Below are 19,640 nucleotides of genomic sequence, written 5' to 3' on the forward strand. Positions count from 1 at the left end.
GGCTATGCATAAAGGAAAGCTATGTGTAAAGGAAGGGGGAAGTAGACATTTCTTGGAGCTAACCAATTATTGCTATATACAATAAAAAACAGACTCAGTGTTGACAGATCTTCCAGTTAAAAAAAGCCACAAATTCAGATTTCATGTGCAATCTCCCAATTTCTAATTGATGACAACTAATTCAAAATTTTCTAAAACACTGTATAGACCAAACAAAACCCAACAGTGCCTTGAGTGTCACTGAACAGACCACAGAACTAGGTAAGGACACAGAGTAATATAAAATCTGTATGAAACAGCTATACCTAAGAGTAATTATTTTATTAATAACCAATACATAAACATGATTAACATTAAACTAAAATTACCTGACCTAAGTTACAGATAGTATGTTCTTAAGCCTGTAACAGACTGTCAAAATCTCTAACACATAAAGTGAAACTATTCTGGCTTATTTAAAAAAAAAAAAAATTCTCATAAATCTTCCTGTTTCTAAACAAAAATGCCATTTAGTGAACAGTATTTTTGGTTTTTGGTTTTTTTGGGTTTTTTTGTAAGTGGTAATATTCCTTCACACTGTTTACTTCACCAGAACATACCTAAACAGCACTAAAACTTTTACATCCCAACTGGCTGTTTACAGCACTATGTTTGAACAAAAAGAAAAAAACAATGCTTTGCCTATTCACAAACGGACTTTTAAAAAAATTTTCAGAAACACAGAAATGAAGCACTGGGGTGTGCTCCAAAGGGTAAAATGAATAAAAACCTTCCAGAGTTTGATGTTTATGCCAACAAAATTATTAATAACAGTGGCTTAGTTACATGTTTGTTGTTTTTTCTTTTTAATATTTATTTATTTATTTGGCTGCGCCGGGTCTTAGTTGTGGCACACGGGATCTAGTTCCCTGACCAGGGATCGAACCCAGGACCCCTGCATTGGGAACATGGAGTCTTAACCACTGGACCACCAGGGAAGCCCCTAGAGATGCATTTTAAACAACAGGATAATCCAAAGAAAGGGTTTTTACCACTTAGTGCCTGATACATAGTAATCACTTAATAGATGACATTATTAAGACACATGCACAGAGGGCTTACCTGGTGGCACAGTGGTTAAGAATCCACCTGCCAACGCAGGGGACACGGGTTTGATCCCTGGTCCGGGAAGATCCCACATGCAGCGGAGCAACTAAGCCTGTGCACCACAACTACTGAGCCTGCACTCTAGAGCCGCAAGCCACAACTACTGAGCCCGCAAGCCACAACTACTGAACCCACATGCCACAACTACTGAAGTCCGCGTGCCTAGAGCCCATGCTCCTCAACAAGAGAAGCCACCGCAATGAGAAGCCTGCACACCTCAATGAAGAGTAGCCCCCCGCTGGACGCAACTACAGAAAGCCGGCGCGCAGCAACGAAGACCCAACACAGCCAAAAATAAATAAATAAATTAAATTAATTTTAAAAAAAAAAACCACATGCACAGAGACCAAGACTAAATGTGCACCTAACAGTCTATAAAGTACCTAATCAAAATGCTATAAAATTTAAGAACTATGTGCTGTATTATATAGCACATATTATATCTTATATTGGATATCAGCATACTCTATGTACCAACCAAGGAATGTAATTTAAAACATCCATGTGGACTTAAGCGTATGCTTAAGTACTCAACCAACCACACTGATCTTTTTGATGCTTTCCCAACAAGGGCACTGACCTAATGATTCAATAAGATTTCTTACACACTAACATCATCATGTTATTGAATACTACCTGTATGTTCCACCGTCAAAAATACAGGTAATAATGTAAGTCAACTATACTTTAATTTTAAAAAAAGCAGGCAATAAATCAAAGGAATTTCAGCATTATCATCTTCACTGGACTTCCCTGGTGGCGCAGTGGTTAAGAATCCTCCTGCCAATGCAGAGGACACGGGTTCGAGCCCTGGTCCGGGAAGATCCCACATGCCGCGGAGCAACTAAGCCTGTGTGCCACAACTACTGAGCCTGTGCTCTGGAGCCCGCAAGCCACAACTGCTGAGCCCACATGCCGCAACTACTGAAGCCCACGCACCTAGAGCCCATGCTCTGCGACAAGAGAAGCCACCGCAATGAGAAGCCCGCGCACCGCCACGAAGAGTAGCCCCCGCTCACCACAACTAGAGAAAGCCCACGCGCAGCAACGAAGACCCAACACAGCCAAAAATAAAATATAAATAAATAAATAAATAATTTTTTTTAAAAAATCCTTTAAAAAAAAAAAAGTCTTCACTTTCCAAACTTAAAATAGAAGCAGAATGTTAAAACTGGCATATAAATTGTGTTGATAACAAGCTTATTTTCAACTTTTCCAGTTGGTGCTATTAATGAATGGAACGTTAGTGTATCCTTTCTTTGATTCAAACCCAGGGTTAGTTAAGTCTTCTTGGAGTCCCATACAGACTGTACTTCAACTGAACCAAATGCTAAGTAATGGTTCTACTGAAGAGACAGTTTGACCACTGGTAACAATTTTACAATGGAAGTTTCCTAAGAGCTAGGAAGGCGGCAATCTGAGACAATTTTTTTCCTGAGTAAGTCTTTACTACAATCACTCAGGAACACACCTTACATGTACTAGAAAGACTCAAAAGGGTTTTTTTCTGATTGCTAAAATCCTGAGATTTTAGTAAAAGGAAATCTCCAGTGTGATAATTGCAAATACCAGTCAGTCTGAAGCCTGAGTCACTTTGCCTAAAAAGCGATTTCATCATTAAAATTTTGTAATAATCATTGCCTTTGTGGAATAGGGCTATAATTTCTAAAGACAATAAGGATCAAATAATTACTAAACACAAATTGAGCTGAGTTTTCTAACAAAAGAGACATTAAAAACAGCAAGCTGCAGAAAGTCAAACATAACACATCAACATACAGAACATTACTATTTATTGTTTGTAGCTACTTTTGTACACCCTAAAACTTTAAAACTATACATAGGAATAATACCTACCAAAAAAGAGAATTTTCCCTCAGGGTGAGGGTGAGAAGAGATGGAAATGAACTTTAGTGGTATCTGTGACATTTTATTTTCCAAAAAACATCATGTACACGCTAAAACAAATGGGGCAAAACATTAATATCTGCTAAATCTGGGTGGTGGTTACTTCTCTGTATTTAAAGTGTTTCCTAATTTAAAATAAAATTTTAAAGTGATTGCAAGTGGCCAAATAAACTGAGAACTACATACTTGTATGGTGTTAAAAATGGAATCTCCAAGATCTAGAGAACTAATCTCAATTAACAACAAAACAGCTATCTGAAGACTCAGTCCTTTGCCACTGACTCAAATACAGATTAGAATAAGATTTACTTTACAGTAAGAACAGGCTCATTTATGTAGCAAAGTTCAGAGAAGTTTCATAGATAATTTACTACTCAAGACTGCATTTATCCAGGTTGTATTGTTGTATTGGACAATATCAATTATCAAGAACCAGGAAGTTTAAAAAAAAAAAAAAAAAGCCTTTATGGAAGCCAGAATAGATGATACAAAGTCCATACAATAAAGCTCATACCCTTCACTCAGAAGAGAATCCATCAAACCCTCACTTAGAAAAAAATTTTAAGCTCAAACAAGCTTGTTTATTTGGTTACTTAGACCTCTTCAGATCAAGTTCAGTAAAATAGAAGAGGGAAGAAATTGCATAATAGGGAGCAACAAGGCACAATAAGCAGCAAATAATAAACTGAGAGTAAGGAAAACAAACAAAAAAACTTTAAAGATATAAAACTAATAAATTATAGTACACAGTTTTGGGTAATCTATGATTATAAGTATCAATGACATGTTAGAAGGCTGTCCAGTGTTTAGAAAAAGTAGAAAAGGGGCTTCCCTGGTGGCGCCGTGGTTGAGAATCTGCCTGCCAATGCAAGGGGACACGGGTTCGAGCCCTGGTCTGGGAAGATCCCACATGCCGCGGAGCAACTAAGCCCGTGTGCCACAACTACTGAGTCTGCGCGTCTGGAGCCTGTGCTCCGCAACAAGAGAGGCCGCGATAGTGAGAGGCCCGCGCACCACGATGAAGAGTGGCCCCCGCTTGCCGCGACTAGAGAAAGCCCTCGCACAGAAACGAAGACCCAACACAGCCAAAAATAAATAAATAAATTAACAGATAAAAAAGTGAAATTCTTAAAAAAAAAAAAAAAAAGAAAGAAAAAAAGAAAGAAACCTAGATTATGAGGAATTATGGAGCTTAAAAAGATAAACATTTCCATCAAAATATTTACATATTTTTTAAAGTCTGAGTGCCTCAAAGGGTAAGCTTCATTTATCTGGAAAATTCATTGCCAGATGATACTGGATAAAACTTACCATACAAAAGTTTCTTATACTCAGGTGTTTCCTCATTGATACATTTCAAGAAACAGAATAGAAAATATGAACAAATTCAATTCCTTATGACCGATCTTTCAAATTTAAGACCATTTAGTGATCTAGCACAATGCTGTACAAATTAATTAACTTTATCTGTTTTAAGTAATAAAAAACCACTAAAATGACTGCATAGAATATCTGCAAAATTTGGGCAGAAAATTCCATAACACAGGGTGACAATAACATCCATTTAGGTGCCAAGTTTTAGCCTGCCAAACAATCTCCTGTATCTGTAACTCTCCTCTACGTGCCAATTTAGTCATCACCATCATGAATATTTTGTTGGCGGAGGCCAGGGATTGTTTAGTATATCCTGACTTCTGGCCTTGAAGGATAAAGTTAATTTCTCTGGCACAGGTGAAATATTTCCATAAGAGAATTACTGTATAAACCACTATACACTCATAACCAGGAACTGCAGCCACTCACATAAACTTGTAATCTATTTTTAAATTAATTATCCACAAAGCAAGAGAGTCAGAATTTTAAATAGCTACGAAGTCTGTTCCTCTCAAATATCCTAATGTAAAAGGAGAGGAAAGGGAATGTCCCATTTTTCTAGGCCCATGATAACACATTTTCAAAACCTGCTGAATTAGACCACACTCACTTACGTAAAAGACAACTACTTTTAAATCACTGCACACTGACTAATTTTCATCTTCCCCAGGAGTCCACACCCCAGACCAGGTTAAAAATCCACTAAGTTTCTAATATGTAACCTGTACAAATACTCTGAGCTTATCATAAAATTTTGCAACTAAAGCAACCAAGCAACTTGCATACTTTGTGCAATGTAATTCCAAACTGTTAGGGAACTGACACAATACCGATTATCAATCTAGGCTTCTAGAGATATAATTTTGTCCACATTTTTATATTTCCATAATCAGATACCACCTAATGCCACAAGTTAAACTTATTGCTCCAATCTATGGATTTCAAAAACATCAATATATGCTTTTTACTACTAATGTTAACTTTTTACTAATGTTAACTCCTCTTTACACTTCCAAAGGTGGCAAAGCATACAATTAAAAAGTCCAGTCATCCTTTAATAAAACCTGTTAGAATTCTCTATCATGCCATCTTTCATTTGTGTTGCCACCTTGCCTGAAAAAAATTTTCTGAAAAGCTCTGAAAACTTAATGTTACAAAAAAAAAAAAAAAAGATTCACTTATTTCCTTGTATCAAATTAACGAGTCCCTGCTAATACCTAGTACATTACCACATGCTCCTTCAGTGGCCCAAACCAGTCCACCACCTATTTCTCATTTCTTTCCAAAAGCAAGCAGAAAAGGGGTAAGGAGAAGCATGTCACCCACCGCTTGTTGTTATACCCTAACACAAATAAAACTGTCATTTCCCAATAAAATAATCATTTGAAAATCTTTATTACTGATAATATTTTTTCTGAAACTTTTCCCTAAATATGTATACCTCTCAAAATTATGAATGCATTATGGGGTACACCAACTATTGGGGTAAAGAAACAAATGATTTTTTTTTTAATGTTAGTCTTTTCACATAATGCAAACTCATTCATTGCTAGGTCCTTCTTCCCGCAGGTCTGCCAAGTCACAAGACACACTACTGTTTACAATCCCTCCCATCTGCCCACAGCCAATATATATCAAACACTCTAGTCACTTGGCTTAAATAAACAGTCTCCCAAATAACCCTCTCAAATCCTAATTTAGACCCAAGATGCACTCATTCTGATTCATATTCTTAATGGAAAATTTTTAAATCACCTGACTTCCACAGGGGTAAGTTTTGCCTTTTGATGCAGCCAGACAACAGAGCCCTCATGCTTTCATACAAGCACTCCAAATCTGACAGTATACTTTTTAATTCTACACTTTTAGACATATTTTCAATCTGAGTACTCGGCTTTCAAAAACAACTGCCAACTTTCAATTCATTCGAACGCTAGGCTAGTCTACATTTCTTTCATTTCGCTGCTACATACACCCTATTCTTTAAGGTTGAGGCCTACTGATTTTTTCCCCCTGACTGCAGTAGGAAAAGAAATGAAACAAAATATATTTACCATCATTCTTTTTAAAGGTAACTACTAAACACTTCCCATTTTTCATTACAGACTTCACATAACACATCATATAACATGGTATCACAAATGTCTATTGTTCTGGATCTTTGTAGGGCATCAATACTAATGATCTCCAAAATCAAACAATACTTTAGATAATCTGCGGGGGGAGGGGCGGGGGGAGCATGATTCACCAAAAACTGCAATGAAGAGTAATGGAATATTTTCACCGGTGGTATGCTAAAACTAATAGCTTCTTTCAGAGGAGGGTACTGCTAAGCAACCATCGCTGTAGCAATAAATCCACCTGCTTTAAAGGCTGCAAAGCTAGGAAGATGGAAGGAAAAGAGGAGATGGGGGTCCTCCTTCAGCTTCTCTAGAGGTTAGGAGAGAACAAAGTCAATGCTGCACTGTCACTTGAGGGAAAGGAGAAGGGGGAGGGGGCGGATCATCTTAGAAACCCAGCCCCTGGGCCGGAGCAGGCGGGGAGAACTCAGCAAGGCTGCCCGGGATTAACATTCTCCTTCTCACCCTCTTCCCCCTTCTAGAATCTCCCCTCCTGGCTAACGCGAGGCAGCCGGAGTCCCAGATGACTGCCCCTTCCAATGTGTCCTCATGGGGCGTAGGGAGAACGAGAGAAAAGAACTGAGTCAGGAGGCTGAGCATGGACTCCGATGACCCCTCTGGCCTCCCCAACACCCTGCAGCCTCTCCCAGACCACGACCAAGCCCGGAAGGGCCGGGGTCTGGGGGAGGCTCCACACAGGTGTGCTGGCCCCGAGGGGCACACGGGCCGGGCCGGCCGGTTCCCGCGGCGCTCCCTGCAGCACGGCCCGGGCCCCAGGCCGGCAGGGCAGAGCACAGCCGCCCGGGCGCCCCGCGGCCGCCCCAGAGGGGCGCGCCCGTCCCCGAGCCGGCCCCCCCAGCCCCAGGTCCGCAGCGCCCAGGCCCGCGCGCCCGCTCGCCCGGCCGACCGGGCCCCCAGCCCAGCCCGTGGGCGCGGCCTAACTGCTTGCCCGGCAGCTCGCCCCCGGCGCCCGAGGGTCGCCGTACCTGGGCGGATGCCTCCAGCTTGCCCTCGAAGGTGAAGTCCAGCAAGTCGGGCTTGAGGCAAAGGCTGTAATTGATGGGGCAGACGTCGGCAGGCAGCCGCTCGAAGGGCCTCTTCTCCGGCATCGCGGCGAGGCCCAGGCTGTGGAGGCGGCGGCGGCGAGAGGAGCGGCTGAGGAGGAGAAGGAGGAGGGGAGGAGGCGGAGGGCCGAGGAAGAGCAGGCGGCGAGCGAGGGAGGGGGCGGCGGCTGCCAGCCACATCCACCGAGCGCCGGCGACCGCCTGAGGAGAGCGACCGGGGGAGCCTGGGGGCGGGGGAGAGACCCAGCCCGAGCGCCAGGGGCCGGGAGGCAGGCAGTGCGGACGCGCGGGCTGCCGGGCCGGCTGCCTACAGGGAAGGGGGCGGAGGGGAGGGAAGGGGAGGAGGGCCAGCAGGGAGGGAGGGAGGGAGGGAGGCAGGGAGGCAGGGAGGGAGGGAGGGAGGGACGGAGGAGGTGGCGGCGGCGGCAGCAGTTTGCGTGCGCGGCCCCGCCGGACGGGCGCGCCTCCGCCGGTGTGCGCGCGCGCGCCGGGTAGGGGGCGGAGCGGCGAGGGCGCGGCCAGCTTGGCGGGATGTAGGGTAGCCGACGAGCCTTGGGGGTGGGAGGTGGCTGCTGGCGCTGCACCTGTCTACGCCGCTGCGGGGAGCAGGCCGCCTGCGAGCCGGAAGAAGCCCGGAAGGGTTTGAGACGCACAGAAAAGGCATGAGGGCCCCCCACCCCCTACACACACACACACACACCTCTCTCTCCCCCCACCCCGCTAACACACACACACACACACACACACACACACACACACACACACCTCTCTCTCTTTCCCCCCACCCCGCTAACACACACACACACCTCTCTCTCTTTCCCCCACCCCGCTAACACACACACACACACACACACACACACACCTCTCTCTTTCCCCCCACCCCGCTAACACACACACACACACACACACACACACCTCTCTCTCTTTCCCCCCACCCCGCTAACACACACACACACACACACCTCTCTCTTTCCCCCCACCCCGCTAACACACACACACACACACACACACACACACACACACCTCTCTCTCTTTCCCCCCACCCCGCTAACACACACACACACACACACACACACACACCTCTCTCTCTTTCCCCCCACCCCGCTAACACACACACACACACACACACACACCTCTCTCTCTCTCTCTCTCTTTGCCCCCACCCCGCTAATCCCCGGGCTGTCTTTGGAAATAGAAGCCTATGTAGTTGGTCAGTGCAGTCAGGGCAAAATGTTGAAATATCAATTCAGAGCAAAACCGCAAACTAGATTTTTACCTCCAGACCAGCAGAAAACCCTGATAGGAGGCTCTTTGGCCGTAATTATTCCTGTTATTTTAAGTAGTAACTTCAAGGGATGATATGAAAAATTTTGTCAGAAAACCTTTAGTAATTCAGGTTACTTAAACCAATAAGATTTGGACCTTTGAGGGTGTGATTTCAGAAATTAGAAGATTTTTGTTTTCATGATTTAATGTTCAAAAGTAAGATGTGTTTCACCTTTTTTCTGTTTTCATCTTTGTTTCTGCTTTTTTTTAAAAAATAGAAGACCTGAGTATTCCCTGGCAGTCCAGTGGTTAGGATTCTGTGCTCTGACTGCCAGGGCCTGGGTTAGATCCCTGGTTGGGGAACTAAGATCACGCAAGCCTCGTGGTGGGGCCAAAAAAATAATAATAATAAAATAAAAGACCCTTTATCAATTGTGGCCTCTTTAAAGGTAAATTAGCTGTGGCTCCCTCAGTTTTGTAGGTATCTCGCAAATTGAGGTATACATATTTTTAATATAAATATATATTAATTACATATAAATGTGTGTATATTTAAATATATGTTTTAAAGTGTCAAGGACAAGGAGATTTTATCTATAATTCCCCATATTCCTTTATAGAACCTTCTCATGTAGAACCGTTTAATTTTTAAAACTCAGTGCTGAACGTTGTACTGGACCACCGTTGTTCAATAGAAATACAATGCAAGGGACTTGCCTGGTGGCGCAGTGGTTGGGAGTCCGCCTACCAGTGCAGGGGACACGGGTTCGATCCCTGGTCTGGGAAAATCCCACATGCCGCGGAGCAACTAAGCCCGTGCACCACAACTACTGAGCCCACCCACCTACAGCCCGTGTTCCACAACAAGAAAAGCCACAGCAGTGAGAAGCCCGCATACCCCAACGAAGAGTAGCCCCTGCTCGCCGCAACAAAGACCCAATGCAGACAAAAATAAATTTATTTAAAAAAAAAAAAAAAATATATATATATATATATATATAATGCAAGCCAGCTAAGTAACTTTAAATTCAAAGAAAAAGAGAAAAAGGTGAAACTGATACATCTTATTTAACCCAATATATCCAAAATATTATCATTTCAACATGCAATCAACAAAAAAGTTTTAATGAGGCCTAGTGTCCCTGGTGTCCCTAATGGTTAGGATTCTGGGCTTTCACTGCCACAGCCTGGATTCAATCCCAGGTGGGGGAACTGAGTTCCCGCAAGCTGCATGGCCAAAAAAATAAATGTATATGATTTTTTTTTTCTATAATAAGGCTTTGAAATCCAGTGTGTATTTACAGCACATCTCAATTTACAGCACATCTCAATTTTGACTAGGCACATTTTGGGTTTTCAACAGCCCCATGTGACTAGTGACTATCATATCGATCAGCACAGTCTTGGACACTAGGCCTGCCCTCCTATCCTCTGAATCCTACATACCTTTTAGAACAGACTGAAAAGCTGCAATCATTTCAAAGTAAGATGTGAGATGGGGCCTTTTGTTACATGGATGCATTTCTATGACCACTTTTTGGTCATAAAATAATAATATAATACTAATATATTAATAATGTAATTAATAATTGCATACTAATGTATTGAGTGCTTACTAAACACTTTTCATGTATTAATTCATTTAATCCATTCAACAATTCTGTTAGGTGGACACCATTATCCCCATTTTACAGATGAGAAAACAGGCACACAGAGATTTAGTGACTTGCCCAAGGTCATATAGCTAATAAATGGCAGAGCTGGCATTAGGACCCAGCCATTTTTTTTCTCTCCTGGAAAATTTTGCAGCATCTCCCCTATTTTCTACTTCTCCAGTTTTGTTTTATTCTAATTCATCTGTACCTCAGCTTCTTAAAAAGTTATTTTCATTATGCAAGAACCTTTGAGGCTCCCTCTTTTCTGTTAAAGCAAATTTGATATATAACCATTTAAGGCTCTTCATGCACTGTCCTTACCATTTTCTCCGACTTGTTTCTCCTTACCCTTTAACATAGATTCTCCAGTCTTAGCAAGCTAAGCTGTTTACCACTTGGTCCTTAGAGCTTGCTCACTCTCTTCTCTACCATTTCTCATGCATTATTGCTTGGAAAGGCCTCCTCATCCTTCTTCGCAAACCCATGCCCCTCCCTTCCTTCAAAACTCACCTCTTCCAGAAAGTCCTCATTGACTAACTCCACCCAACTGTAACCCATTTCCCATCAGCTCTCAAGTACTGGCTTTTGCTGACTTATTTGTACTTGTTCTGTTTTTCTGTAATTGTATTTTTGTCTTATATGGATATCTTTTTAAGATATACTATTAGCAAAAGCTTGACTTCTTATTCTTTTGTAACTGTTAGTACTGAGCCCTGCACAAAGTACATCTCAATTTTTATTGACCCAACTAACCAACTGACCAAGAGAGAGTATTTTACCCAGTCTGTAGCCTTTCCTTTGTATACAAGCTGTGTGCTCCACAGAGAACCTATGTGAACCTAAGGCTAGAAGCAAGCTTCTTTTATAAAATCACAGAAATGATTTAAAAAACAAAAACAAAACAAAAAACCTACGAGGGCCATAGTCTTCATGGCAACAGTAATGAGGAGAATCTTACTTGGCCACATCCCTAGTCCCATGACCCACGAGGTTCCAATGCAGCAAGTCAAGATTGAACCCAGGCCTACTTGGGATAGAGGAATGGAAGGTAGCATGTAGTTCCCATTAAGAAGACTAAGGATCTAACATATGCTCCAGGCAGTCTTCTCTGGCATAATTTAAATGATGTTTAAGGCTCTTGGAAATTAATTTCCCTCCAATGGGGCTTCAGAAAGAGTAGGGAAGTCAGTAATATCTCAAGGCCATTAGCGGTACTTCTAACAGATTTCTTTTTGTTAACTTCTCTGTTTAACAAAGCCCTTGAAAATCTGCAAATGAAAAAAAACCTATGCAAGTTGTATCCTTCAATAAAGAGAAAGCAAAAAACCAATCAAATTCATTTTGATCTTAGTCCCTTTTGTCTTTAGTTTTAAAGCACTAGTCTGAGAGTCTGAGGACATAGTCCCAATTTTTATATATGACCTAGAGCAAGTCTTATAATTTCCCTGCTTCAGTTTCCACATTTGTAAAGCAGATAAGTGCATAATACATACTTTTCTCAAAGAAAAGTATTATTATTTTACTTGTGGCTTGGGAATTTCTTTTAAAAAAAAGTCTGTCATGTTCTTTTTTGTTTTTTGTTTTTGCTGCGTTGGGTCTTCATTGCTGTGCACGGGCTTTCTCTAGTTGTGGCAAGCGGGGGCTACTCTTCATTGCGGTGTGCGGGCTTATTGCGGTGGCTTCTCTTGCTGCAGAGCACGGGCTCTAGGCACGTGGGCTTCAGCAGTTGTGGTGCGCGGGCTCAGTAGTTGTGGCGCACAGGCTTATTTGCTCCGCGGCATGTGGGATCTTCCCAGACCAGGGATCGAACCCGTGTCCCCTGCATTGGCAGGCAAATTCTTAACCACTGCGCCACCAGGGAAGTCCTATCATGTGCTTAATATCAGAATGATCTTCACAGCACGAGTTGTAGATAAAAAGTTGGAGTAAAGGATATACAGTTGGTCCTTGAACAACACAGGTTTGGACTGTGCGAGTCCACTTATACGTGGGTTTTTTTCAATAAAATACAAACTATAGGACTACATGATCTGTGGTTGATTGAATCCTCAGATGCAGAGACTGACTGTAAAGTTATACATGGATTTTTCTGACTGGAGGGAGTGGTCAGTGCCCCTAACCTCCATGCTGTTCAAGGGTCAACTGTACAGAGCAAATGTAAGAAATTGAAAGAGACGTTTCAAAGCAAAGAGAATATAAAGGAATTAGGTTAGGAAGCCAATATATTCAGGCAGAAGGGCAAGACACACTGGCCATGGAACATTGAAAGGGGAAGAGAAACAGGTGGAAGACTTTGGGAGGCCATTATAAAACCCACCACATTAGATGCAAACAAAGCATTACTGTTACTATTTAGCCTCAACTTAGAATTATAGCCTTCAATGTCAGTTTCAAGCATGTAACTCCGGTTCCACTAACATGAGTCTTACCTGTGGAAGATGGTGAAGGGGTTCCAAAAACCAGGGAAACAAAAAGTTGGAGAGTAATCCATAGGAAGCTGATGCCATGAGATCCCAGCTTCTCTCTTTTCTCTAACTTAAAATGGCTGTTGGAATGACCGTTGGAAATGTGGGGAGTAGATGGAATGTTGCCTACCCATCCTGTGTTCTTCATGAAAGAGAGTAGATTAATTCCATATGCTTTATTTAAAATGTGTACTATACTGATGGATAATAACTAAATTTGATGTAACAGGTGATATATGTATGTGTGTGTATATCTGTATGTGTTCATTTATTTATTTATTTGAGAGTGGCAATATGACATTATATACCTCCAAATATGGCCAAAGAAAGGTCCTCAGAGTCGGAAAGAGTTTTATTTCTCTTGGATCTTTCCATCAGGAAGTTGAAAAAGTCATGCATTTCTACCTGTCTTACTTCCTTTCTAGACCCTCCCCCCTCCCCTTTTTTTCAGTACTTCTGCTTCCTTTTTCACTACTACTACTCCAGGATTATTTACCAATCCCAAGTGACTGGGCAACTACATGACTAAACCCAGGCCCTTTGCTGGTGATCTTCAAGTTGAGATGAGCCTGTTTGACCCTGTCCTTTTTTTTTTTTTTTAACATCTTTATTGGAGTGTAATTGCTTTACAATGGTGTGTTAGTTTCTGCTTTATAACAGAGTGAATCAGTTATACATATATATATGTTCCCATATCTCTTCCCTCTTGCATCTCCCTCCCTCCCCCCTCCCTATCCCACCCCTCTAGGTGGTCACAAAGCACGGAGCTGATCTCCCTGTGCTATGCGGTTGCTTCCCACTAGCTATCTATTTTACGTTTGGTAGTGTATATATGTCCATGCCACTCTCTCACTTTGTCACATCTTACTCTTTCCCCTCCACATAGCCTCAAGTCCATTCTCTAGACCCTGTCCTCTTATGAAGGATCAGCCACCGGACTCTTGAGGACATCACTTAGGGAGTAAGGCCAACGCCCCCTGCTGCAGGAAGAATGCATACGTCTGTGTCTGATGCGTGGGTCTCTGGAATGCTGCTACAACATTTCCCACGGAATCCCAAGTCTTTAAAGGTTACAGTGTTCTGGAGCTGGCATGCTGGAATTGACTTAGCAATGGTGTTGCCTTGACTTCAAATCCAAAAAAAAAATAGTGAGGGCTTAGGTTGAACCAGACCAGTGAAGTAGCCAAGAGGATTAGTCTCAGCAACTTGGCAACAGTCAGATAGCCTCAGTTTCTCCACCCTTGGCTCTATTTCTATTTGTTTTTTAAATCCCTGACAAGAAGAATTTACATCAGAATTAGTCTTCCTTCAAGACCTGACCCCATACCTAGCAAAGAGAATAATCTCACCTCTGTCCAGCCCTAGGTTAAGGGTGGGGTGAAGAAAAGATACTCAAAACACTAAGGCCTGCCAACCTGGTGAAATCACGTCTTACAGGATGTGATTTTATGAGAGCAATTTGCCTTTGAAGTTTTAGCCACATCTTAAATAACTGAGGATGAAAATCTGCTGCTGCCAGCCTCCCTACAGGATTTGCATTGAATTCAAGATTAATAAACACTTGAAAAGCGTAGGGGGAACTAGAAATTGGCTTGTGGCCTGCTTACGCACAGGACTGAACTGAAAGTTATCTTGTCCTCAATAAAAAAAATAATGCCAGAGCTGAAGAGAGACTGAAAAGTAGGCATCTAGGCCCCTTTCCTTTGCAGATATTCTGCATTTACTAGGAAAATAGTCTCGGTATGGAGGCTAGCCTTTGGGATCTGATGCCCTTTTTTTCCTAAATAAAATCTAGAGGGTAACATCTCTGTATTGTGAATTGACTCAAGAAGAAGCCACAGACACAAAAAACAATTCAAACTGTTCATATTCTTTAGTCCTTGGGAAGCTGTACCAGCAGATTTCTAGATATGGTCTATTTTAGTTCAAAGTGTGATCACACTGTATAAAATATACATTCACTGAGAATGAGGCGGAGCACAGATACCCTGGGGACCTGACATCAGGAATTAGGGCAGGCCAAAAAAAAAAAAAAAAAAAGACAAAACTCTTCAGGCAAAAAGGCACAACTCCAACATTCAGGAGAGATTTGTATTTTTCTTGCCCCAAACCTACATTAACCACTTAGTGGGAACCACAGTTTTAGGAATTTTGCATCAGGAAATCCTGAACTCTTTCTGCCCTGTCCTAATGTGTCTCAGTGCCAAGTGATGCCAAAATATGACATCTTTGTTTGGCCCTATGTACTTTTACTAACGTGATTCATCACTATCTTATCTCAATTTAAGAGGATATCATATGTGGAGGGGAGGCTGACAGGATCAAAGGAATTGAAAAGGTAGTAGAGAGAAAAAGGAGTCACTGTTTTACAGATAGTGCTATTCTTACTGTCTGACAGAGTAAATCACTTTCTTTAGTTTACAAGCCCCTTTTATTTTTTCCAGGAATTAGAATACTATAGTTCTTTCCAGCTTGGGTTCAGACTTGAAGTTTACAAATTGCAGTCCTGAAAGCAGACACTTGTTTTAGCCTCCTAAACAAGAAGTTAAAATTAAATGGTAAAGTCTTTAAGGCCTTAGTTTTCCCTAACTTTCCCCACCCTCATGGTAAATGGACAGAGAAGCCCAATATGCTGTATTACAAACACTAGGATTCAAACTTAAATTTTAAGGATAGGCAGAGTAAGTTGAAAATGAGTTCCTTTTGCTTTGTTCTTTTTAATTATTTTTATAAGGGGTTTCAAATAAAAAGGATCAGAAAGTGACAGAGATAGACGCAGTAATTTGCCTAAAATTAACTGCAAAGCAGTGACGAAAGCCATGAAGAGAAGAATTTCTGATTCCCAGTCCTGTCTCCTTTCCAAATACCCATGCCGTCCTAAGTAACTGTCAGAGGACAAGTTTTGAAATATTAGGGGGACTACATGCCCTAGATTTTACTGGACAGTCCTGATTTCAAATATTCTCCACTGTTGTCATAGCCATGTAAATGTCCTAGAAATTCCAATATTCTGGCATATGAGTTTAAAGAAAATGAAAGAAGAATTGTGGGCCTGGGAGTCAAGGCAAAGTGGGCACATGATAGCTGGTGTCAAGGCCGGGTAACAGGAAGGAGACAGAAAGATCTGATTGCTAGAATAACCAGGCAGCTCAAATGAAGGTAATAGAATCCCACGCTGCAGAGCATCAGCTGCTGCTAGAAAGAATGCTCCCTCCATGAGCGTTCAAAACAGACTCAGAGCAATGTTGCTGTTTTCAACCTAACCTCTGGAGCACTAGTACTCCAGCCTCCATTAAAGAGGATGAGATCTGACAAATAGGGAGATCTGCCACAGTAACAAGTCCTATAAAAGCAGAACAATGTGGGTAATCCTTTAGTGAAGGAGGTGGTGGGAATAACTTCATTAGAAAATATTTTCATGCAGCAACTTCGAAGACTTCCAACTGCTTTACTAAATCAGGTCTGTTCATTCCTCACTAGGACTAGCAAACCTAGCAAGAGAAACAAGTTCTCTAGGTTCATAAATCCATACGGTTAATCCTAGGCTCTTAGCCCCTACACAAACAAAGCCTAGAGATCCAAATGAAGTATACTCTTTATTTAGTACAACTAATCTATTACCACTCTAAATAATTAGAAATACATTGAAATGCTTTTCACAGTATTTCTTCAGTGTGAAAGAGAGAGTAGAAATCCATGGAGCAGAAGAAAGGTTCAGTTCTTTTCCTTTTACCATGACCATTGCTAACATTGTAATTCCATGTAGTAACCCTAAAGGCACATTCTCATCAGCCAGGTGGGGCCTCATGTTCTGCAGAGGAGGCTAAATAACTCTCCCCAGTACTAGGGTTGCCAGATAAAGTACAGGACGCCTAGTTAAATTTGATTTCCAGATAAACAACAAATTTTTTTAAATAAATTGTTTATTAATATAAACATGTTTCAAATATTTCATGGGACCTGCTAATACTAAAATATGCAACATTTGGGGGGGGGGATACTTACACTAAAAACTATTCATTGTTTATCTGAAATTCAAATTTAATTGAAGATTCTGTATTTTTGTTTGCTAAATCTGGCAACTCCACCAGTAGTCTTTCAGATTTTGAAGATGGCAGACAATGGTTTTTGATTTTATTAAAGGGAATTTTAAAGTAGCTTTGTGTGTTTACAAAAATCTTTCTCTTGAGAGTCACTGGCATTCTGTCATGTTTAGTTTTTTAGGTTATGAAACCCCTAAAAGGATTCTCTGACTCTCTTCTTCTAATTTTCATACTCCCCAGGGTATTAACTTTAGTGGAAAACAGCATAGGTTGATATCAACCAGCTCCATAAAAATCAACTTGTCTCTTCAAATATTTCAAATACCTTAAATAGTTTTTCTGAGATTAAATACCCATGTTCAAAATAGGGTGGCGATTGTGCCATATTTTATAAGAGAAATTGCTTTGAGAGTGGTGTTGGCAAGATTATGCGGAATAGCAGCCAAATGCTGATCTACCGCACTGGGAAACCAATGATGGTTTTTTATTTCTTTCTCTCACCACTGTTACTATCTTAATATCCTTTTAGCATTTCCACTCACCTGCAAATGATGCAGGCAGACATTATAGACCTGATTCTGCCACTTTGGGAGAGATCAAAGCTTAACCATTTTAATGCGGGAGGGGAAAACACCACTGTGAAGAATAAATATTCAGAGTTTTAATCAAGGAATATCCCAAGAGAATCACATTTTACTACAACCCAGGAAAGGGAAATCTTTTCCATAATTATTAATAATTTGGTTCTTTAGAAAAGTCATCTCCTCTTCACTTGTTTATTAAACATTTACTTAGTGCCTAGAGCAATTCACTGTGTGTGTGTGTATAAGCTTTGACTGAAATATAATTTTCATACGATGAAAATGGAGAAATCTTAAATGTTCAGGTCAATGCATATTGACAATTGTAACCACTGTGTAACTACTAGTCAAAACAAGATATAGAATATTTTCATCACCCCAGAAAGTTTCCTCATGGCCTTTTCAGTCAATCCCCACTCCTGCCCCCACTTCACCCGAGCAACCCAACTACTTTCTGATTTCTGTCACTGTAGATTTGTTTTGCCTGTTCCTGTACTTCATGTCAATGGAATCTTTTAGTATGTGTTGTGTGTGTGCGGGGGTGTATGTGTGTGTACGTGTGTGGCTTTATACAACATGATTTTTTTTGTTTGTTTTTAAATTTATTTATTTGTTTTTATTTTTGGCTGCGTTGGGTCTTCATTGCTGCATGTGGGCTTTCTCTAGTTGCAGCGAGCGGGGGCTACTGTTCGTTGCAGTGCGTGGGCTTCTCATTGCAGTGGCTTCTCTTGTTGCGGAGCACGGGCTCTAGGCACGCAGGCTTCAGTAGTTGTGGCTCGTGGGCTCTAGAGCACAGGCTCAGTAGTTGTGGTGCACGGGCTTAGTTGCTCCGCGGCATGTGGGATCTTCCCGGACCAGGGCTTGAACCCGTGTCCCCTGCATTGGCAGGTGGGTTCTTAACCACTGCGCTACCAGGGAAGCCCCAACATAATGTTTTTGATCTACACATGTTGTGTGTATCAGTACTCCATTCCTTTATATTGCTGAGTAGTATGGTAGGACTATACTGTAATTTATTTATTCCTTCTCTTATTGATAGACATTTGTATTATTTCCAGTTTGGGGCTACTATAACTAAGGCTACCTATGAGTGTTCCCGTTCAATTTTATACAAATATGTCTTCATTTCTCTTGGCTACACACTTAAGAATGGAATTGCTGTGTCACGGGTTAAATATATATTTAATTTTATAAGAAATAGCCAAACAATTCTCCAACATGGTGGTACCTTTTTACGCTCCCACCAGCACTATATGAGTGTTCCAGTGTTTCCGCATCTTCACCAACATTTGGGTTGTCTTTTTTTACCCCTTCTAGTGGATGTAAAATGGCATCTCCTTATGGTTTTAATTTGCATCTTCCTGATGATTACTGATGTTGAGCATTGTCACAGGTTGAATTCCCTTGGAAGCAGACTCACTGGGAGATTAGTTGGCAGGAGGTTTTTTAGGGAGTGCACTTGGGCTCAGCATCTGTGGAAGAGAAGAGACAGAGCATGATTGAGCAAGGGAAGAAGTTGAGCTATTATACAATGTAGTGTCAGAGGCCTCAGCTGACCTTACAGAAAGCGCTGAAACTGGGATGAACCGTCAAAAATGTTCTGAGTTTGGACAAGTGGCTGGGCTTTTGTACCCCCATGTTGATTAGTCACTGGATGTAGGCCACTTCGAGAAGAGGCTCTTGTTTATTAAACATTTACTTAGTGCCTGGAGCAATTCATTGTGTGTGTATGTGTATAAGCTTTGACCTTGGGCAAGTCAGGGCTCTTCAGCAGAGGCAATCACTGAAGTGGACTGATTGAAAGCTGTCTGCTGGCAGCCTTTCCAACAGCTGAGGAGTAAGTCCTTCATTCCAAAAGGAGAATCAGAGTGGCACATCATAGCATTTACTACAAGCACTTTTCATGGCTTATTGGCCATTTATATCTCTTTATTTGTGAGGCATCTTTTCAAGTCTTTCACCCATTTTTTAATAGGGTAGCTCAAATTTTTGTTGTTAATTTATAGGCACTCCTTAAA

The 19,640-nt window shown here is 41.6% G+C and overlaps 1 protein-coding gene and 1 long non-coding RNA gene across 4 annotated transcripts in view; both read right to left on the bottom strand.

The window, feature by feature from the left end:
* Window positions 1–7,949, bottom strand: part of NPEPPS (aminopeptidase puromycin sensitive) — a 103,538-nt gene extending 95,589 nt beyond the window's left edge. For 2 of the 3 annotated variants that reach the window (XM_082373462.1, XM_082373461.1), the window contains exon 1: window positions 7,535–7,947. In XM_082373462.1, coding sequence (XP_082229588.1) covers window positions 7,535–7,792 — 258 coding nt within the window. In that variant the 5' untranslated portion in view covers window positions 7,793–7,947. Of the gene's footprint in view, window positions 1–7,534 lie in introns of all 3 variants that reach the window. The other variant, XM_082373463.1, reaches the window with a different exon arrangement.
* A 1,895-nt stretch (window positions 7,950–9,844) lies between these two features.
* Window positions 9,845–19,640, bottom strand: part of LOC309618968 — a 28,764-nt gene continuing 18,968 nt past the window's right edge. The window contains exon 3 of the long non-coding RNA XR_014238687.1: window positions 9,845–19,094. This is a non-coding gene — a long non-coding RNA (uncharacterized lncRNA). The remainder of the gene's footprint in view (window positions 19,095–19,640) is intronic.

Source organism: Balaenoptera borealis, assembly GCF_965194805.1.
Source record: "Balaenoptera borealis genome assembly, chromosome: 20".
Classification (NCBI taxonomy): Eukaryota; Metazoa; Chordata; class Mammalia; order Artiodactyla; family Balaenopteridae; genus Balaenoptera; species Balaenoptera borealis.